The 20,180-nt window shown below is 42.6% G+C and overlaps 2 gene segments (V, D, J or C); both read left to right on the top strand.

Annotated features, from left to right (window-relative positions):
* The first annotated feature begins 6,527 nt into the window (after positions 1 to 6,527).
* On the top strand, positions 6,528 to 8,604 carry LOC132660168 (T cell receptor alpha variable 38-1-like). The segment is given in 2 exon segments: positions 6,528 to 6,600; positions 6,812 to 8,604. Coding segments are annotated over 2 exon segments (357 nt in total).
* Positions 8,605 to 9,374: 770 nt separating this feature from the next.
* On the top strand, positions 9,375 to 10,171 carry LOC132660167 (T cell receptor alpha variable 38-2/delta variable 8-like). The segment is given in 2 exon segments: positions 9,375 to 9,461; positions 9,716 to 10,171. Coding segments are annotated over 2 exon segments (357 nt in total).
* Positions 10,172 to 20,180: the final 10,009 nt, after the last annotated feature.

Here is a 20,180-nt window from a genome sequence, read left to right as displayed (position 1 = left end):
TCTCAGAAGGTAAAGCGTCTGCCTGCAACGTGTGAGACCTAGGTTTGATCTGTGGGTGGGGAAGATCCCTGAAGAAGGGCAACCCACTCCAGTATTTTTGCCTGGAAAACCCCATGGACGGAGAAGCCTGGTGGACTACAGTCCATGGAGTGGCAAAGAGTTGGACACGACTGAGCGACTTCACTTTCACTTCTTTCAGTTCAGTTCAGTTCATTCGCTCAGTCGTGTCTGACTCTTTGCGACCCCATGGACGGTAGCACGCCAGGCCACCCTGTTGATCACCAACTCCCAGAGTTTATTCAAACTCATGTCCATTTAGTCAGTGATGCCATCCAACCATCTCATCCTCTATCGTCCCCTTCTCCTCCCTCCCTCAATCTTTCCCAGCATTAGGGTCTTTTCAAATGAGTCAGTTCTTCGCATTCAAAGTATTAGAGTTTCAGCTTCAACATCAGTCCTTCCAATGAACACTCAGGACTGATCTCTTTTAGGTGGACTGGCTAGATCTCCTTGCAATCTAAAGGACTCTCAAGAGTCTTCTCCAACATCACAGTTCAAAAGCATCAATTCTTCAAGCGCTTTAGTCAAATCTTAACCCTCAGTGTAATATAAAAGATCATGAAACAGGGTTTCATATACTGAATATGTAAAGTATAGGAAATTACCAGAGATTACACAGATGCCCAGATCGAAATACAACCTAGAGGGATGGGATGGGGTGGGAGGTGGAGAAAGGTTCAAGAGGGAGGGGTAGACTCTCCTGGGTATACAACAATAGGTATGCAACCATGTTTATGCATGATTGATTCATGCTGATATATGGCCGAAATCAACACAATATTATAAAGTAGTTATACTCCAATTGAAAATAAAAAAATTTTAAAAAGAAACACTTATATTTTTGCAAACCTACTACCATTTTCAAAGCTAGCCAGATACCAGGTTGCTCTTCACATCTGGGCATATATTAAAAGAAAGATACTGTATTCTTTCCTTTATACTTTTATAGGGAACTTAGAGAAGTCCTAACTCTTTTAACTAATGTTAAATTGTTCAGAGTGAGAAATGTAACAAAGTCATAGGAGACCCTAACCAATTAAGAGAAAGAATCAGATCTTCTCTCAATGTTTTGTTTATTACCCTCAGAACATAGTCATACAGGCAAAGAACATGCATTGATCCTTTACAAGTGAGGAGAGTGAAGAAGGAAGTCCCAGGTAGTAAGGACATGAAGACAGTCACCACTAGAGAACATTTTGACACAGCGCTTTGTTTTCTTCCTTTTTTCTTCACTCTTCACCCCACTGCATCTTCTATCATCCTTTAGTTTAACTTAAGGAATTGCTCTGTATTAAGGGTAATGGAAACAAAATTTAATTTAAAAGTTCAGATGCCCCCATGAGGGCAATGCTACCATTAACAAAAGTAACTGGCTGGAAACTAGAATTATGTGAATGGGAGCAGCAGGAGCAGATAAATTCAGTGATGCACTTGTGACAAGTGAGATTTTTATTGGTTGTGAAAACAGGATAAAGATCATCGGGGCTTCCAAACCAAAGGAAGGAGAAGAATCTAGATTAATGGACTAATAATAATATGCACAATTGAACATGGCCAATTTCAGGCTTTCAAACTGAATCCTGAGCCTGAGAGACTCCAGGCAGAAGCAGGAATGCAGCCTCACCTGCAAGCTTCACGGATACTCCTGTGCATGCAATTAACCTGTGAGTGGGGAGGAGGGGAGGAATGGTCAAGCCAGGGAAATGGACAACTCTGGTAAGGAAATCTAAGGGCATCCCAGGGACAGTCTGGAGTTTATTTTAAGAAATGCAAAAGAAATAGGGAAAGTTCTTTATTTACAAAACATATGTTTTATGTATGAACATTTTCTCACCCCTTCTGAACAGGTTCAAATGGACAACCACTGGTGGAACAGAAATCAAGGAAGGCGAGAACTTCACACTGAACTGCAGTTACAAAGATGGAGCTGATGATTTCTTCCAGTGGTTTAGGCAGGATCCCAGGGAAGGCATCCACTTCCTGGTGCAGTTGTTTGTAAACGAGGAAGAGAAAATCAGGGGAAGATTCACAGCCAAGCTTAACAAAAATGACCAGCAATTTTCTCTGCATGTGGAGGATTCCCAGTTCCACGATGCAACCAACTTCTTGTGTGCAACAGGTACATAGTGCAGCTCAGACACCTGCACCCCGCACCGAAACCCTGCTAAGCCTGCACCTCCTGCTTGAAGGGCTTCCAGGCACTGACTCTGTGCTATGAGCAAAACGAAACATGAAGAGCTTTGTATAACAGTGTCAAAGATTTCATTTGAAGACCATGTGCAGAGGGGTAGTGTTTTCAAACACCATCTAATCTATTAATATTTTTGTTTCTCTGTGTGAAGTCCTTACTCTGTTCAAAAACCGGAGGCTTAGCATCAGAAAGAAGAGAGCACTAAAGAACAGAGGAAACAGAGAAAACACCTTGCCTTTGAACTCCTTTGTAGACTTTCACAAATATATCAAGAATATGAAATCTTTAAAGCAGTGACTATCAAATCCCGCAGCAAAAGAAAACATACTCTGCCATTCCAAAAAGGCTGGCTAAGAAGAATGAGTACCAAAACCTGAGGGGAAATGGTTTAAAGTTTTTAAAGGGCAGAGTGAAATGAGAACACAGTGTGATAGCAATCTGGTTCTGCCTTAAAAGAGGATAAAATTCCAACCAGCTGACTGAAGAAGAGTCAAAGGGGCAACTTTCTTAGGGATGACCTCTAAAAGCACCTAGTTTCTTATTCCTTTCTAGACTCAGGTGCAGGAGGAAGAGCCACATTTCGAGGAGACCATGAGCTGAAGGAGCAGTGAGTGTAGGCACATGGGGTTGGAATCACTGTATCTCACATTCATGCCCCCCAGACAACATCTACCACAAGGAAGCACCGAGCAACCATGTGACAAGATGGTCCAACCAAAGAATGTCACCAGGCTCATCCTTGTGTACTTCAGGGCTTGAACAATACACCTGTGGACAGATGAGCCAAGCTGATGGAATAGATGTTCTCCATGAGACCAGAAGGATGAGATGGGGGCAGAGGATGACATGGTTGGACGGCATCCGTGACTCAGTGGTCATGAAACTCCGGGAGATAATGAAGGACAGGGAAGCCTGCTGTGCTGCAGTTCATGGGGTTGCAAAGAGTCAGACACAACTTAGTGACTGAACAACAGCAGCATGAGCCCAGAAGCATGAGTTTTCTCTCACCAAGTCAGACCTAACTCCTTCTGCCAAATGTTCAACCTGTCAGCCATAGACACAACAAAGGGCCTTCAACGTGGAATCACCCCTCCAGAAGACCAACCAGCCTCTAGTTGGCAAGTTGATTACATGAAACCACTTCCACCCTGGAGGTGGCAGAAATCTTTTCCTACTGGGAAAACTACATGTTCTGGGTACAAGTTTGGCTTCCCTTCAACAGTGCTGCATATAGCAGCATGAACCAAGTGTTCAGAGGTTTATCATGATTATCAAGGGATTTCACATCCCTTTGCATCAACAGACCCAATTTACAGCAAAAAGTTAGGACAATGGACATGTGACCACTGAACATACTGATTTACTGCCTGTAGCATTATCTGCAAACCACGAGCCTCTATGAGGCATTGGAATGACCAGTTTACTAAAGCACCAACTTAGAGGTAGTGCTCTGAGAGGCTGGAGAACTATTCTTCGAGATGGTGTTGTGTTCCTGTTAGATAAAATACATGGACCTGGGAACCAAGCAGTGAAAGTTGGGTTATCTCCCCATCAACTCCCAATTCTGGTATTGGGAGAATAGCAAAACTCACTGTTCATTGATGTTTCCTGTTCTCATAACTCTAGTTTCATCTGGACTAGAGGTCCTATTTCCCTTTTCATGGAAAGGAGAGGATACTTTTAGGGAGGAAACTGAGAGGCTCCATCAAGCCTTATGTTACATATGGGTTTCCTGGTGGCTCAGTGATAAAGAACCCACCTGCCAATGCAGGTTCAACCCCTAGGTCAGGAAGATCCCCTGGAGGAGGAAATGGCAACCCACTCCAGTATTCTTGCCTGGGAAGTCCAGTGGACAGAGGAGCCTGGTGGGCTACAGTCCATGGGGTCACAAAGAGTCGGACAAAACTTAGCGACTGAACAACAGCAGTGTTACATATACCACCCGGTCATCTAAGATACTTGTATCCAAAGGCCGGAAGGACAGGAAAGGTGTTACTACACTGGTAGGGGCAATCGATCTTGATTATCATGAGGATTTAGGGCTGTGGTTACCTACTGGGAGCTGGAAATGTAGGACAAAAACTCAGGGGATTCACCAGGATGACTTTTAGCATGTTCATGACCATAATTACTGTAAACAGGCAACTTTAGCAACTATGGCCTGATAAAGGGAGAATAACTACCTCCTCCCTGGGACAGAAATCTAGATACAGAAGTATTAGTCAAAGGTGGTGAGAATCAAGAATTAATGGTATAGGAGGGAAATGGAAGATAATAAATATGAATTATGGTTATGGTATCATCTATAGCAGGATTCCCTGATGGCTCAGATGGTAAAGAGTCTGCCTGTAATGTGGGAGATCCAGGTTCGATCCCTGGGTCAGGAAGATCCCCTGGAGAAGGAAGTGGCAACCCACTCCAGTATTCTTGCCTGGAAAATCCCAAGGACGGAGGAGCCTGGCTGACCACAGTCCATGGGTCACAAAGAGTCGGACACGACTGAGTGACTTCACTTTCACTTTTCATCATCTATAGCAATCATAACTTGTCCCACTAATACTCCTGTTGAGTTTTGTAAAAGAACTAGTGTTCTGGGTGGATTAAACATAGAGCACAAAAGGATCTCAGCAGTGTAAGGATGGGCTGCACAGCACTCTTGATGCTCCACTCACATCCCTTGGCAGTCACCTCTGCACACTGAAAACCCCAGCAACTCTGAGGACTATTTTCTGACCATGTGTACACATGTGGCCAGTGCGCAGGACTGATCAGATATGCCAGAGAATTCATGTCCCCAAAGCAGCCCTCAATCTGCAATGGATAATGAGTTTATGAACTACTCCAGCTCCTCTATGCTTCATTTGGGGTAACTCCCAAGGAAAATGCTATACCATCTCCCAGAGTTACCCAGCTGGATTAAGCTCCAATTGCCCAGAGTAGTAACTGACTTGGTGACAACCCTCTGTACTGGCCGCCTTCCCTTCCTCTATTCACTTCCTCAATGTTTCCTAGAATCACCTGCAAATGAACTACTTACCCACAAATCCATGTATATACCTGACTTTTGGAGAATACAAAACTAAGATACAGGAATTCAAATCATGGGACAAGGATAGCAATGATTTAGAGGAAATTCTGATTGTCCTTTCTTCCATTGCTATCAAACTGGCTTTAGGGGCACAGGAGATTTTAGCAGCCTCATTCAGAGCTGGTCCCAACTCTTGCAATTTCCAGTTCATCTCTCTCAATGAGAAGACTTAGCCACCCACTTCTGTTACAAGAGAACCCATGCTCACAGACAGTACCCAGTGTATAGCAGAGCACCATTCTTTCTCTTGGCTTGAGGACTCCAACTCTAGAATTACATGAGTATCCCTGTCACTCCCTCTGGAAACAGAAACTTCTAGAGACTCATGGTATGTTTTTCCCCTTGTTCCAGTATTTTTTTCAAAATGGAATAAGAGTGATAGGAGCAATTTTTTTAATGACAAACAATCTTTTTAATTTTTCACTGAAAAATACAAACCTGTATGTATCTATGGCGTTGCATATTGAATGCAAGGTTTGATATTACAAGTACACATGACTTAACAGTATAACTTATATAAAATGATTCATATTAATATGAGTCGTTTGAGGCAATTCAGTGCTGATGAGAATTCCTATAAGTGTTATTTCAGAACTTCTAAATATAGCACAAATGAGGTCTTATTTTTTAAGTGTCCGTGGAAAATATAAGCACAATTAGACAATACACATTCTGCTTCCATTTACTCTGAGTTTAATTTGTGCTATTTTCAGTCACATATATCTTGGTTTTCATTATTTTGAGCAGCTCTAAAACTATTAAAAAATGAATACATTAATATAACAGGTATATTCTTATCATCCATAATTAATCGTTTATAGTTATCATACTTGGCTTGTCGTTTTTCTTAACACAAAGAAAAATTACAGAGTTTGCCATTGTTGTATATAAAACCCTGCCACCTCTACCTACCATTCCAGGGCCCCATTCTCCCTAGGATTAGGACTTGGCAAAATACATTTGCCAGCTCCCTCTTCTCTTAGTTTTCATCCTAGAATTTTTTAAAACTCAGAAAACAGTTTTTGCTTTCATTTGAAATTATAATCTATAGCCTAGTTCCTGAAGAGGGACCAAAAGTGTTGGGAAAACTTTCATCAGTGAGACATAGTCACCCATTAGCTGTCCTGCTCCGAAGCTCACGTGTCACTGAGCACAGAGGGGAACCCAGATCAGAGCAAGAGGCTTCTCAGCCTGCAGGGTAGAGCTGAGAGCATGACACTTGTTAGCTTGCTGTGGGCAGTCCTGGTCTCCATGTGTCTGGGTAAGGAAGGCTTAGGTCTTTATTTATAATGTTATCTAATGGGGCTGTGAAACGGGAGAAGATTAATAGCACCGGAACTGCATTGCCTCACAGAGCCCAGCTGAAAGGATCAAGAAGAAAAGTGGGTGGGGATGGAAACCAGCTTGGGTATCTGCCTGCTTTCTCTCTCCTATGACACCCAGTGTGGACCTTTCTCTCCTCCTTCGCACAGGACCCAGTGTGGCCCAGACAGTCACTCAGCCTCAACCAGAAGAGTCTGTACAGGAGGCAGACACGGTGACCCTGGACTGCACATATACCACCAGTGAGAGTGATTATTATTTGTCCTGGTACAAACAGCCTCCCAGTGGAGAGATGGTTTTCATTATTCACCAATATGCTTATGAACAACAGAATTCAACCAACAATCGCTACTCTGTGAACTTCCAGAAAGAAGCCAAAGCTTTCAGTCTCAGGATCTCAGACTCCCAGCTGGAGGATGCTGCAATGTATTTCTGTGCTTACAGTGGTGCACAGTGAGCTGGGCAACGGAGAGAGGCTTACAGAAACCTCAGACCTCAGCATCTGTGCAGAGGTCGGGGGAAATAGTTGGGGTAAGAGGAACAGAAAATCATTGACTTCTCCTTGAAATAATAGTTGTTCCTATCTAAATATAAGAAACACAGAGAGATGAATGTCTGTGATTTGTAGTCCTTAAGTAAATATAATAACTTGTATAGTACTTTCCAGTTTTACGAGGTGTCTTTGTGATATCATCTGTAACCCTCATAGCTTCATATGGTATACACGATCAGTTAGCTTTCTGAAGCATTTCTCCTGTCTAACAAATCTTTATAATTTTCCTGGGAACTCTTACCTCCAAGAATCTTAATCTTTTCCAAGTTGTTCATAGGTGTTTGTCCTTTTAACTGTCCTCCTTGACCAAAACGGAAACTCCTCAGAAAAAGATACCTATTTTGGAACACAACAGTTGTGACAGTGTGGACATAACCAGGGAGGGACCCCACTGGTCTTACCACAGACTTAAGAAATAACCTAGGTTGATTTCACTGAACCTGCAGCTCTGACTGCCACCTAGGTCACTTTGAACTCCTTGAGCTGATGGTCCAGCAGGCAAAGACAGGAAATTACTAGATGGAGGGGTTATTGACCCTGATTCTCATGGAGTACCAGGTTGTTGCAGCACAATGAAAACAAAAATGCATATGTCTGGAATGCAAGTGTTTCACATGGGGTATTTCCAGGCCCAGTAAAAACAGCAAATGGTCACTGTGGCAAGAAGGTCTAAAAGGAACAAACTAAGAACAGAGCCCTCTCAGCAATGAGGGTCTGGGCCACCACACCTGGTAAGAATTTGAGTCTGCTAAAGTTATGTCTGATATACAGAAGTTTGGAGAGCATTGCCGAGGAGGGAGAAGATGAGTACCACTTAAAGGAGTGGGGCCTGAAGCTCAGGTCCTACCGCCTCGTGTATCAAGTGTTTCAGATGGATTGCAGCCTGCCACAACCTTGAATACTCAGAGACGCAGTGTAAATAACATGAGGCAAGCACACATCTGTGTATTGTCAAAGCGAGCTCTGTAACAAACATCTCCTGTGCCTTATTGCCGCATCCAGATACCTAGGTCTGATGTTATCAATAGCTGTGACCAATCTGCGGACACTGGGACTCATCTCAAGCTGATAACATGCAACATTAAGCATCCACTGTGTATTAGTTTTACTTCGTACCCCAGGGCCTTCTCTGATTCCTTGGGAGCTCATTCAGTCCATGGGCAAGCACAGCCTGAAACTAAAGGGGAATTACCACCCCTGCCAGCAAGCACCAACCAGAAGGAAAAGGGATGGATGCATACACAGATTCTTGCCTCCCAACGATAATTCTGAGATGCATCTTGTATGTTTCTTGGAGATCCTGGCAGAATCAAGCCTCAGTACTGTGGTACCCACTTTCTCATTTCTGCTTCTTAAGATCACTTCCTAAATAAACTGCCTTCACCTGAATTCTTGCTTTAGGCTCCTTTTTGGGTGTTGCAAGGAGACAAAATTAAAACAGAGGTGCTTTAAAATTTTGATAGAGAAAGAATGGAAGAAAGTTCAAGGTGAACTTTACTGGGCTGATTTCTAAAAAGAGCAGATGGGTACTTGAGTGATTACATAACTGGAAAAATAGACGCTGACACCTTATTTTTTCAAAAGATAGTGAAATAGATCATATTTATGAAAATCCAGTCTCTGTAGATGTATGATCATATCCTTACTTACCAAGTCTCAATTTTTATTAATATCATTATCCCTGTCCCTGAATCTGCTCATCCTCATTATTTAAACCTCATTCCTACTTCTTCTCAAAATATACCTCTATTCCAGTCCGTCTATTCTCCTTACCAACCCATAAGCATCTCAGTCTCTTGAATTGCTTTTCTGGTTTTTCCACTCACCCAAATTTCCCTTTCGTGTATATATCAGGCTGGTCAAATCATACTGGTCCCATAAGCACACCTCAAAACTTTATCTCCTCCAAGCATTCTTCTCCGGTAGTGAATCCTTGAATCCCTTCTCTCCAATGGTCACAGACTCCTTATAGAACAGATTTCTTGACAAAACCAAGTTCCTTCTGTGTAGAGTGAATCATCATAGGCATTGCCTCGGCAATTATTTCCATGACCTGAAGAGGGCACTGCTTGCACGGCTGACGACAGAGAACCAACGGCCCATCTGATAAACCAGTTCCTGTTCTGAAGCCAGGATGTCACCAAGGTTCTGATGAGAACAAGAGGGTTTCATCTCCCTGAATGAGAGAACTGCCAGCATGACAGGCCCCGGTTTGCTGTGGGCAGCCGTGGTCTCCATCTATCTTGGTAAGGAAAGCATATGTATTTGCTTTTACTAACAGCCACTAGGACAGGGAAGTAGGAAGAAAAATTATTAACACAGGTATCTTGTTACTTCCTCATGGGTCCAAGCTACAGGGGGCAAGAAAGCTGATGAATTTTACTTGAAGTTTAGATCAAGCAGAAGAAATGTGGGTGGCAAATGGGAACCAGCTTGGGTATCTGCCTGCTTTCTCTCTCCTGTGACACCCAGTTGGACCTTTCTCTCCTCCTTCCCACAGGACGCAATGTGGCCCAGACGGTCACTCAGCCTCAACCAGAAGAGTCTGTACAGGAGACAGGCACAGTGATCCTGGACTGCACATATACCACCAGTGAGAGTAATTATTATTTGTTCTGGTACAAACAGCCTCCCAGCGGGCAGATGGTTTTCATTATTCGCCAAAATGCTTATGAACAACAGAATGCAACCAACGATCGCTACTCTGTGAACTTCCAGAAAGAAGCCAAAGCCTTCAGTCTCAGGATCTCAGACTCCCAGCTGGAGGATGCTGCAATGTATTTCTGTGCTTACAGTGGTACACAGTGAGATGAGCAATGGAGAGAGGCTTACAGAAACCTCAGACCTCAGCATCTGTGCAGAGGTCGGGGGAAGTAGCTGGGATAAAAGGAACAGAAAATCATGGACTTCTGTAGAGGAAAAAAATATTATTCCATCTGCCTATAGGAAACACAGAAAGGATATCTATAAGCTGAAGTTCTCAAAATAGTAATAAAAATAATGGAGGTACATAATGCTTTATAAAGTATTTACATTCATATGTATTTAACTTTCAAAACCCTGCTGTTATATAGGAGAGGTCAGATATTCTGTGTCACTACCATCCAGGGATTTTTATAGCTCTAACTAAAGCTGTATTCTCCATCTGCATGTTCCATGATCATATCAAAGTCAATATATCTGAAACCGAATGCTTCATACTCCCCACAAATCTTGTTTGTTATTTTCCTCAGCTTTGATCAGGATTAAAACACACAGTAGAAATCTTCTATTTCTGGGCTTGGAGAATTTCTTCACCCCTTACCTCCCAGCCTGGGCTGTCTAATTTTGTGGTGTGTGTGCACCCACATCTAATTTCTTCATAATTACAAAACAGTGTGACAAACTACATCACATTTATCTCATTTTTTTCCATTTCTGACTTCAACCTAATTCCACCCTCTTTTTCTCAAATTTCCTTAAAGCACAATTGGCCTGATCTAGAAGGTAAGGAAAGAGAACAAACACGTCCAAAGGGATTTCATGTGCTGCTAGTTCAGTTCAGTTCAGTTCAGTCGCTCAGTCGTGTCCAACTCTTTCTGACCCCATGAATCGCAGCACGCCAGGCCTCCCTGTCCATCACCATCTCCCGGAGTTCACTCAGACTCACGTCCATCGAGTCAGTGATGCCATCCAGCCATCTCATCCTCTGTTGTCCCCTTCTCCTCCTGCCCCAAATCCCTCCCAGCATCAGAGTCTTTTCCAATGAGTCAACTCTTCACATGAGGTGGCCAAAGTACTGGAGTTTCAGCTGTAGCATCATTCCTTCCAAAGTAATCCCAGGGTTGAGCTCCTTCAGAATGGACTGGTAGGATCTCCTTGCAGTCCAAGGGACTCTCAAGAGTCTTCTCCAACACCACAGTTCAAAAGCATCAATTCTTCGGTGCTCAGCCTTCTTCATAGTCCAACTCTCACATCCATACACGACTACTGGAAAAACCATAGCCTTGACTAGACGGACCTTAGTCATCAAAGTAATGTCTCTGCTTTTGAATATGCTATCTAGTACTTGTCAGCAAATGCAAATTAATAATTTTAAGAAAACAAAAAGGTTAGTCTCTGGTTATGCTACCACTGCTTCTGGGAGAAGGTGAGCCATTTAGAAGAACCAGGTCCAAAGACGGGGCCAAGCAGCTGCCATAGCCAGAGTCACCACCTAACATCCCCTGAGAAACTGGGGATGTCTGGACCTGGAAATGATTCCACCTTACTTATGTGAAAGGAAAAAATAATACAATAGAAAAAATGATGCCAATATTTCTTTGTATGTCCATAATCCGCCCTCCCCAGTACATAGCCATGAAGACCCCCCCTCTTGGAGTATTTAATTCTATCTGCCCACTTTGAGTGAATGATAAAGTTGGAGAAGATATTCCATGACTGAAATAGTTAAGTCTAATGAGAGGGTTCCAGAGTTCCAGAATGCTCCAGAGAGGGGTTTCCATGAAAAATCAGGGAAGACAAATGAGCCAAAGACTTTTTTTTTTTTTTGCTTTCTTTTGAAGTCCTGATGGAAAAGGGAATCAATACTGACAGTACAAAAATTAGTGCTAAATGTTATATTGTGCTTTCTTTTTCTTTCTACTGTTCTAGATCAATGACTCTAGAGTAGACGTGGTATGTAGCAATCACCTGGGAGTTAAAGACTAGTCTTCACCCTCAAACCTTGAGAACAACCACAGTTACACTGTTATTATGGGAGTGTTCAGTTCAGTTCAGCTCAGTTGCTCAGTGGTGTCCGACTCTTTGCTACCCCATGGACTGCAGCACACCAGGCCTCCCTGTCCATCACCAACTCCCTGAGTTTATCCAAACTCATGTCCATTGATTCATGTCCATGGGAGTGTTTTGCAACCACAAATTATGTTCAGATGGTAAAAAGTTTGATTAACCCCATTTCATTGAAGTTCATCTTTTTAAAGCAGAGTTGATTAAGATGTTTACCTAATTTAAACTATTTAAGCAAATAATTCTGTTTGGAATAAGGAATGGAAAAGTATGTTATATGCCCTCAGTCAATAGGATCTGGGAACAATGTATCTACTGGGGCACTACCCCTCCTAATGACACTTCACATGAATTTCAGGCAAAGCTAACTACTAGATCGGAGAAGACAATGGCAACCCACTCCAGTACTCTTGCCTGCAAAAGCCCATGGACAGAGGAGCCTGGTAGGCTGCAGTCCATGGGGTCGCTAAGAGTTGGACACGACTGAGTGACTTCACTTTCATTTTTCACTTTCATGCATTGGAGAAGGAAATGGCAACCCACTCCAGTGTTCTTGCCTGGAAAATCCCAGTGACGGAGGAGCCTGGTGGGCTTCCGTCTATGGGGTTGCACAGAGTCGGACACTACTAAAGCGACTTAGCAACTACTAGATACATGACTGACTTTCCCTGATTATACACTATAAAAGCTTGTTGCTTGTTAAAAATGGAAATACCATGCTCATTGGCAACTAGCCATTTCCTAACAGCCCCTTACATGCTCACTTCCAATCCCTACCATTTTGGCTGTCTTGGTTCCTCTCCCAGACTTATTCATGACCCAGCAACTAAAGAGAAAATGCTTGGCACAGCCAGCAATTAAACAGTGGAATAGCTTGGAATCCTCACCAGGATTCTGTTCAATACTCTGACTTTCTCCCCACAACCTGTGTCTGTTCTGATATCCATACCAAATAACAAACAGGTTATTAAATATTGGGTTGTGAGTTTTTAATATCACCCCGGCCTAGAAGGAAATACAACATATACCCTAGCATACTATAACAAATATTCTACAAGGCAAGAGTGAGCTAATGCAGGCTAATGAAGAAATAAGCAAAAATGTAAAATTTTTTGTCATGCAGACATATTCATAAAATAAAAGTCTGGTAGATATGCAGGCATCAGCTAATCTTATCCCTAATTTTGCCTCAGTTCACTTTTCTACCTACTGTCTAGGCAAGAATATCCTGTCCTGCTTCTGTGCTAAACAGATGTTCTGAATCCCAGTTTCTAATATGGTGGGTGGGTGGATAGGTAGGAGATCTTCCCATCAGTTCAGTTCAGCCACTCAGTCGTGTCTGACTGTTTTCGACCCCATGGACTACAGTACACCAGGACTCCCTGTCCATCACCAACTGCCACAGTTTACTCAAACTCATGTCCATTGAGTCGGTGATGCCATCCAATCATCTCATCCTTTGTCATCCCCTTCTCCTCCTGCCTTCAATCTTTCCCAGCATCAGGGTCTTTTCAAATGAGTCAGTCCTTCGCATGAGGTGGCCAAAGTATTGGAGTTTCAGCTTCAACATCAGTCTCTCCAATGAATATTCAGGACTGATCTCCTTTAGGATAGACTGGTTGGATCTCCTTGCAGTCCAAGGGACTCTCAAGAGTCTTCTCCAACACCACAGTTCAAAAGCATCAATTCTTCTGTGCTCAGCTTTATAGTACAACTCTCACATCCATACATGACTACTGGAAAAATCATAGCTTGATTAGAGGGTCCTTTGTTGGCAAAGTAATATCTCTGCTTTTTAATGTGCTGTCTAGGTTGGTCATAACTTTTCTTCCAAGGAGTAAGCGTCTTTTAATTTCATGGTTGCAATCACCATCTGCAGTGATTTTGGAGCCCCTCAAAAACAGTCTCTCACTGCTTCCACTGTTTCCCCATCTATTTGCCATGAAGTGGTTGGACCAGATGCCTTGATCTTAGTTTTCTGAATCTTGAGTTTTAAGCCAATCTTTCACTCTCCTCTTTCACTTTCATCAAGAGGCTCTTTAGTTCTTCTTCACTTTCTGCCATAAAGGTGGTGTCATCTGCATATCTGAGGTTATTGATATTTCTCCCAGCAATCTTGATTCCACCTTGTGCTTCTTCCAGCCCAGCGTTTCTCATGATGTACTCTGCATTTAAGTTAAATAAGCAGGGTGACAATATACAGCCTTGATGTACTCCTTTCCTGATTTGGAACCAGTCTGTTGTTCCATGTCCAATTCTAACTGTTGCTTCCTAACCTGCATACAGGTTTCTCAAGAGGCAGTGGGGAGTATTAATTTGTTGGAGTGACCCACAGAACTGAGGAAGCTTGTTTCCTCACTAGATCACCAGTTTATTATAAAAGCATACAGTTCAGGAACCGCCAGGTAGAAGACATGGGTAGCGCAAGATATGAAGAAAGGAGAGCTTTCAAGCTGATCTTCAGCACACCACTCTTCCTGAATATCCACCTGTTCACCAACCCAGAGGCTCTCTGAACCCCAGCCTTAAAGGTTTTTATAGGGGGTTCATTGTTTAGATATGACTGATTAAATCATTGTCCACTGTCAATAGATTCAACAGCCGCATCCCCTCTCTGGAGAGCAGGGGGATGGGCCTACAGGTTGCAACCCTCTAATCAAAGGATGGGGTATCTCTTCACGGCTGCTCCAGCAAAGTGCAGCTGCTGCTCCTTACCTTGGATGAGGGTTATCTCCTCACTGCCGCCCTTCCTGACCTTCAACGTGGGATGGCTCCTCTAGGCCCTCCTGCGCCCATGCAGCCACCACTCCTTGGATGTGGGGTTGCTCCTCCCAGCCGCCACCCCTGGCCTCGGGCGTGGGGTTGCTCCTCCCGGCCACCGCCCCAACCTTGGACGCTGGGTGGTTTCTCGCGGCCACTGTCCCTGGCCTCGGACATGGGGTAGCTCCTCTCAGCCATCGCCCCTGACCTCAGACTCGGGGTAGCTCCTCTTGGCTGCTGCCGTTCGGGCATGGGGTCCGCCCGGCTTCTGCCCTGCCCAAGGTAAGAGAAACCCAAGTAAGATGGTAGGTTTTGCAAGAAAGCATCAGAGGGCAGACACACTGAAACCATATTCACAGAAAACTAGTCAGTCTAATCACACTAGGACCACAGCCTTGTCTAACTCAATGAAACTAAGCCATGCCCGTGCGGCAACCCAAGACGGGAGGGTCATGGTGGAGAGGTCTGACAGAATGTGGTCCACTGGAGAGGGGAATGGCAAGCCACTTCAGTATTCTTGCCTTGAGAACCCCATGAAGAGTAGGAAAAGGCAAAATGATAGGATACTGAAAGAGGAACTCCCCAGGTCAGTAGGTGCCCAATATGCTACTGGAGGTCAGTGGAGAAATAACTCCAGAAAGAATGAAGGGATGGAGCCAAAGCAAAAACAATACCCAGCTGTGGATGTGACTGGTGATAGAAGCAAGGTCTGATGCTGTAAAGAGCAATACTGCATAGGAACCTGGAATGTCAGGTCCATGAATCAAGGCAAATTGGAAGTGTTCAAACAAGAGATGGCAAGAGTGAACATCAACATTCTAGGAATCAATGAACTAAAATGGACTGGAATGGGTAAATTTAACTCAGATGACCATTATATCTACTACTGCAGGCAGGAGTCCCTCAGAAGAAATGGAGTAGCCATCATGGTCAACAAAAGAGTCCAAAATGCAGTACTTGGATGCAATCTCAAAAACGACAGAATGATCTCCGTTCATTTCCAAGGTAAACCATTCAATAACATAGTAATCCAAGTCCATGGCCCAACCAGTAGCGCTGAAGAAGCTGAAGTTGAACGGTTCTATGAAGACCTACAAGACCTTCTAGAACTAACACCTAAAAAGATGTCCTTTTCATTCTAGGGGACTGGAATGCAAAAGTAGGAAGTCAAGAAACACCTGGAGTAACAGGCAAATTTGGCCTTGGAATGCAGAATGAAGCAGGGCAAAGACTAATAGACTTTTGCCAAGATAATGCACTGGTCATAGCAAACACCCTTTTCCAACAACACAAGAGAAGACTCTACACATGGACATCACCAGATGGTCAACACCGAAATCAGATTGATTATATTCTTTGCAGCCAAAGATGGAGAAGCTCTATACAGTCAGGAGAAACAAGAGCAGGAGCTGACTGTGGCTCAGATCATGAACTCCTTATTACCAAATTCAGACTTAAATTGAAGAAAGTAGGGCGAACCGCTAGACCATTCAGGTATGACCTCAATCAAATCCCTTATGATTATACAGTGGAAGTGAGAAATAGATTCAAGGGCCTAGATCTGATAGAGTGCCTGATGAACTATGGAATGAGGTTCATGACATTGTATAGGAGACAGGGATCAAGACCATCTCCATAGAAAAGAAATGCAAAAAAGCAAACTGGCTCTCTGGGGAGGCCTTACAAATAGCTGTGAAAAGAAGAGAAGTGAAAAGCCAAGGAGAAAAGGAAAGATATAAGCATCTGATGCAGAGTTCCAGAGAATAGCAAGAAGAGATAAGAAAGCCTTCTTCAGCGATCAATGCAAAGAAATAGAGGAAAAGAACAGAATGGGAAAGACGAGATCTCTTCAAGAAAATTAGAGATACCATTTCATTCAAAGATGGGCTCAATAAAGGACAGAAATGGTACGGACCTAACAGAAGCAGAAGATATTAAGAAGAGGTGGCAAGACTACACAGAAGGACTGTACAAAAAAGATCTTCACAACCTGGATAATCACGATGGTGTGATCACTCATCTAGAGCCAGACATCCTGGAATGTGAAGTCAAGTGGGCCTTAGAAAGCATCACTATGAGCAAAGCTAGTGGAGGTGATGGAATTCTGGTTGAGCCATTTCAAATCCTGAAAGATGATGCTGTGAAAGTCCTGCACTCAATATGCCAGTAAATTTGGAAAACTCAGCAGTGGTCACAGGACTGGAAAAGGTCAGTTTTCATTCCAATCCCAAAGAAAGCCAAGGCCAAAGAATGCTCAAACTACCACACAATTGTACTCATCTCATATGCTAGAAAGTAATGCTCAAAATCCTCCAAGCCAGGCTTCAGCAATACATGAACCATGTACTCCCTGATGTTCAAGCTGGTTCTAGAAAAGGCAGAGGAACCAGAGATCAAATTGCCAACATCCGCTGGATCATGGAAAAAGCAAGAGAGTTCCAGAAAAACATCTATTTCTGCTTTATTGACTATGCCAAAGCCTTTGACTGTGTAGATCACAATAAACTGTGGACAATTCTTCAAGAGATGGGCATACCAGACCACCTGACCTGCCTCTTGAGAAATCTGTATGCAGGTCAGGAAGCAACAGTTAGAACTGAACATGGAACAACAGACTGGTTCCAAATAGGAAAAGGAGTACATCAAGTCTGTATATTGTCACCCTGCTTATTTAACTTATACACAGAGTACATCATGAGAAATGCTGGACTTGAAGAAACACAATTGGAATCAAGATTGCCGGGAGAAATATCAATAACCTCAGATATGCAGATGACACCACCCTTACGGCAGAAAGTGAAGAGGAACTAAAAAGCCTCTTGATGAAAGTGAAAGAGGAGAGTGAAAAAGTTGGCTTAAAGCTCAACATTCAGAAAACGAAGATCATGGCATCTGGTCCCATCACTTCATGGGAAATAGATGGAGAAACAGTGGAAACAGTGTCAGACTTTATTTTGGGGGGCACCAAAATCCCTGCAGATGGTGACTGAAGCCATGAAATTAAAAGACGCTTACTCCTTGGAAGGAAAGTTATGACCAACCTAGATAGCATATTCAAAAGCAGAGACATTACTTTGCCGACTAAGGTCCGTCTAGTCAAGGCTATGGTTTTCCAGTAGTCATGTATGGATGTGAGAGTTGAACTGTGAAGAAGGCTGAGCGCCGAAGAATTGATGCTTTTGAACTGTAGTGTCGGAGAAGACTCTTGAGAGTCTCTTGGACTGCAAGGAGATCCAACCAGTTCATTCTGAAGGAGCTCAACCCTGGGATTACTTTGGAAGGAATGATGCTAAAGCTGAAACTCCAGTACTTTGGCCACCTCATGTGAAGAGTTGACTCATTGGAAAAGACTCTGATGCTGGGAGGGATTGGGGGCAGGAGGAGAAGGGGACAACAGAGGATGAGATGTCATTATGGACTCGATGGACATGAGTCTGAGTGAACTCCGGGAGTTGGTGATGGACAGGGAGGCCTGGCATGCTGCGATTCATGGGGTGGCAAAGAGTCGGACACGACTGAGCGACTGAGCTGAACTGAACCACAGGGTTGGCTCCTCTGTCAACCAGCCACTGTCTTTAGGTGCTTTCTGAAAATATCCTCATTAACATAATATAAGATAACTTTAAGGCTCTTCCCACAAGAAATTCCAAGAGTTTTAGGTGCCAAAAATGGCATGAAGATCAGATATCATTTCTTATTATAAACCAAAATATCACATGTGCTTAGGTTAGTATTAGTTTAAGAACATGGTCAGAATAGAACTTTTAGGCGTTGAGACCACATTAGGATATTTTGATTCCTATTAATATGCTTTCCTAACACTGTTTGTCTGCTTTGGTTACTAACAAAACCGAGAGTATGGAGCTTTCACGTTCTTTCTCTCCTAACACAGCTCTTTGTCTCACTTCTCTTTGGAAGCTTCATTGTCTCTGCGACATCAGGAACGGACACGTTCCACTGACTGCAGCAATGGAAGTCTACCCTTTGGTAGAAGGAAATTCCTGCTTAATGGGAAGGCTGATGCAGATAACCTTTTCTAGAAGCTCAGAATTACACTGATAATTTCTCACACAGAACATTTGCAATTTCAGAAAGGTGAGTGATGTCAGATCTAAAAATCTTTGGTTCTGTCTTACTTCATTTAGATTCAGATTTAAGGGGAAACATTGGAGAAGTCTCATGAATTTCAATGAGTGATATTTTCCACCAATCTGTAGAAGATATAAATTTAAAGAATGGTTAAAGGATTAACCAAAACTGACATTGCCAATAATTCTGCATTGTCATCAAAGCATGTATGTTTGTAGGCCAATCAGCACTTTAGATGACTGATGGAATTTAGAAAACTATAAAACCTTTACACATTTTTAAGATGACTTCTAAAATATTTTATAATTACTTTAAATGTTTAAGTAATTCTAAAGGTTATAAATTCCACTGCAGTATAAATATTGACATTCTCAAAACTCATATAATAGCTTATAAATATATGCAATGAAATCTTAATACCAAAGTGATCTGATATCCATCAATATCCAATTAAAACTCATGAACAAGATGTCATATTACTCCTTTCTTTTCTTAAAATCATATTTCCATTCAATTTCTCCAATACATTTTGTTTTTAAAAGTCTTTTACTGATTACCAGAAATGTCTGCAAAACATGTATGAAATTAAAATTATTTTTTAATTTTCCCTAATCATACTGCTCTAATTGTTAAAAGTTGTGTTTTTTTTTCCTGGATTGAGTTGTAAATACAATTACTAGTAATGCATACTTAATGAAAACAACCTAAATACATTATAATTTTTGAAGGTTTTTTTTAATATAACAGGTAAAAAAGATTTTTGAAAGCACATTTCTTAATGAAATGACTGAGGTCAGATTTAATTTCTTTGATTAAATGCTTTCCTGACACCAGTAAGAAGAAATATACTTTTCCTTAATGCCCTAGTGGTTTTTCAACCTCAGAGCAGTGCTGCAAAAATTCCGTGTAAAGTAAGAAGGACAGTTGAGAAATGAAAGTTAGGAAATGAGAATCACGGTCAAGTTCTCAGGCAGATTATTTTTAGGAAAGAGTACATAGAGAAGTCAAGGATCTAGAAACTGATTCCCTTAAATACATATCTCTTCCCTACTTTGAAGATCACTGCATGTGTGTATCTGCTAAGTCATCTCAGTCATGTCCGACTCTTTGCAACCCTATGACCCACCAGGCTCCTCTGTCCATGGGATTCTCCAGGAAAGAATACTGGAGCGGGTTGCCAAGCCCTCCTCCAGGGGATCTTCCTGACCCAGGGATTGAACCCATGTCTCTTATGTCTCCTGCATTGGCAGGTGGGTGATTTACCACTAGCACCACCTTGGAAGCCTAGCATTAGATTTCTCTACATATTACTGATTCATTCTCAGCCAGTCTTGATTCCATAACAAGTT

This window comes from Ovis aries, chromosome 7 (assembly GCF_016772045.2).
Source record: "Ovis aries strain OAR_USU_Benz2616 breed Rambouillet chromosome 7, ARS-UI_Ramb_v3.0, whole genome shotgun sequence".
NCBI classification, from domain to species: Eukaryota; Metazoa; Chordata; class Mammalia; order Artiodactyla; family Bovidae; genus Ovis; species Ovis aries.
This window is presented reverse-complemented; position numbering and strand designations above follow the sequence as displayed.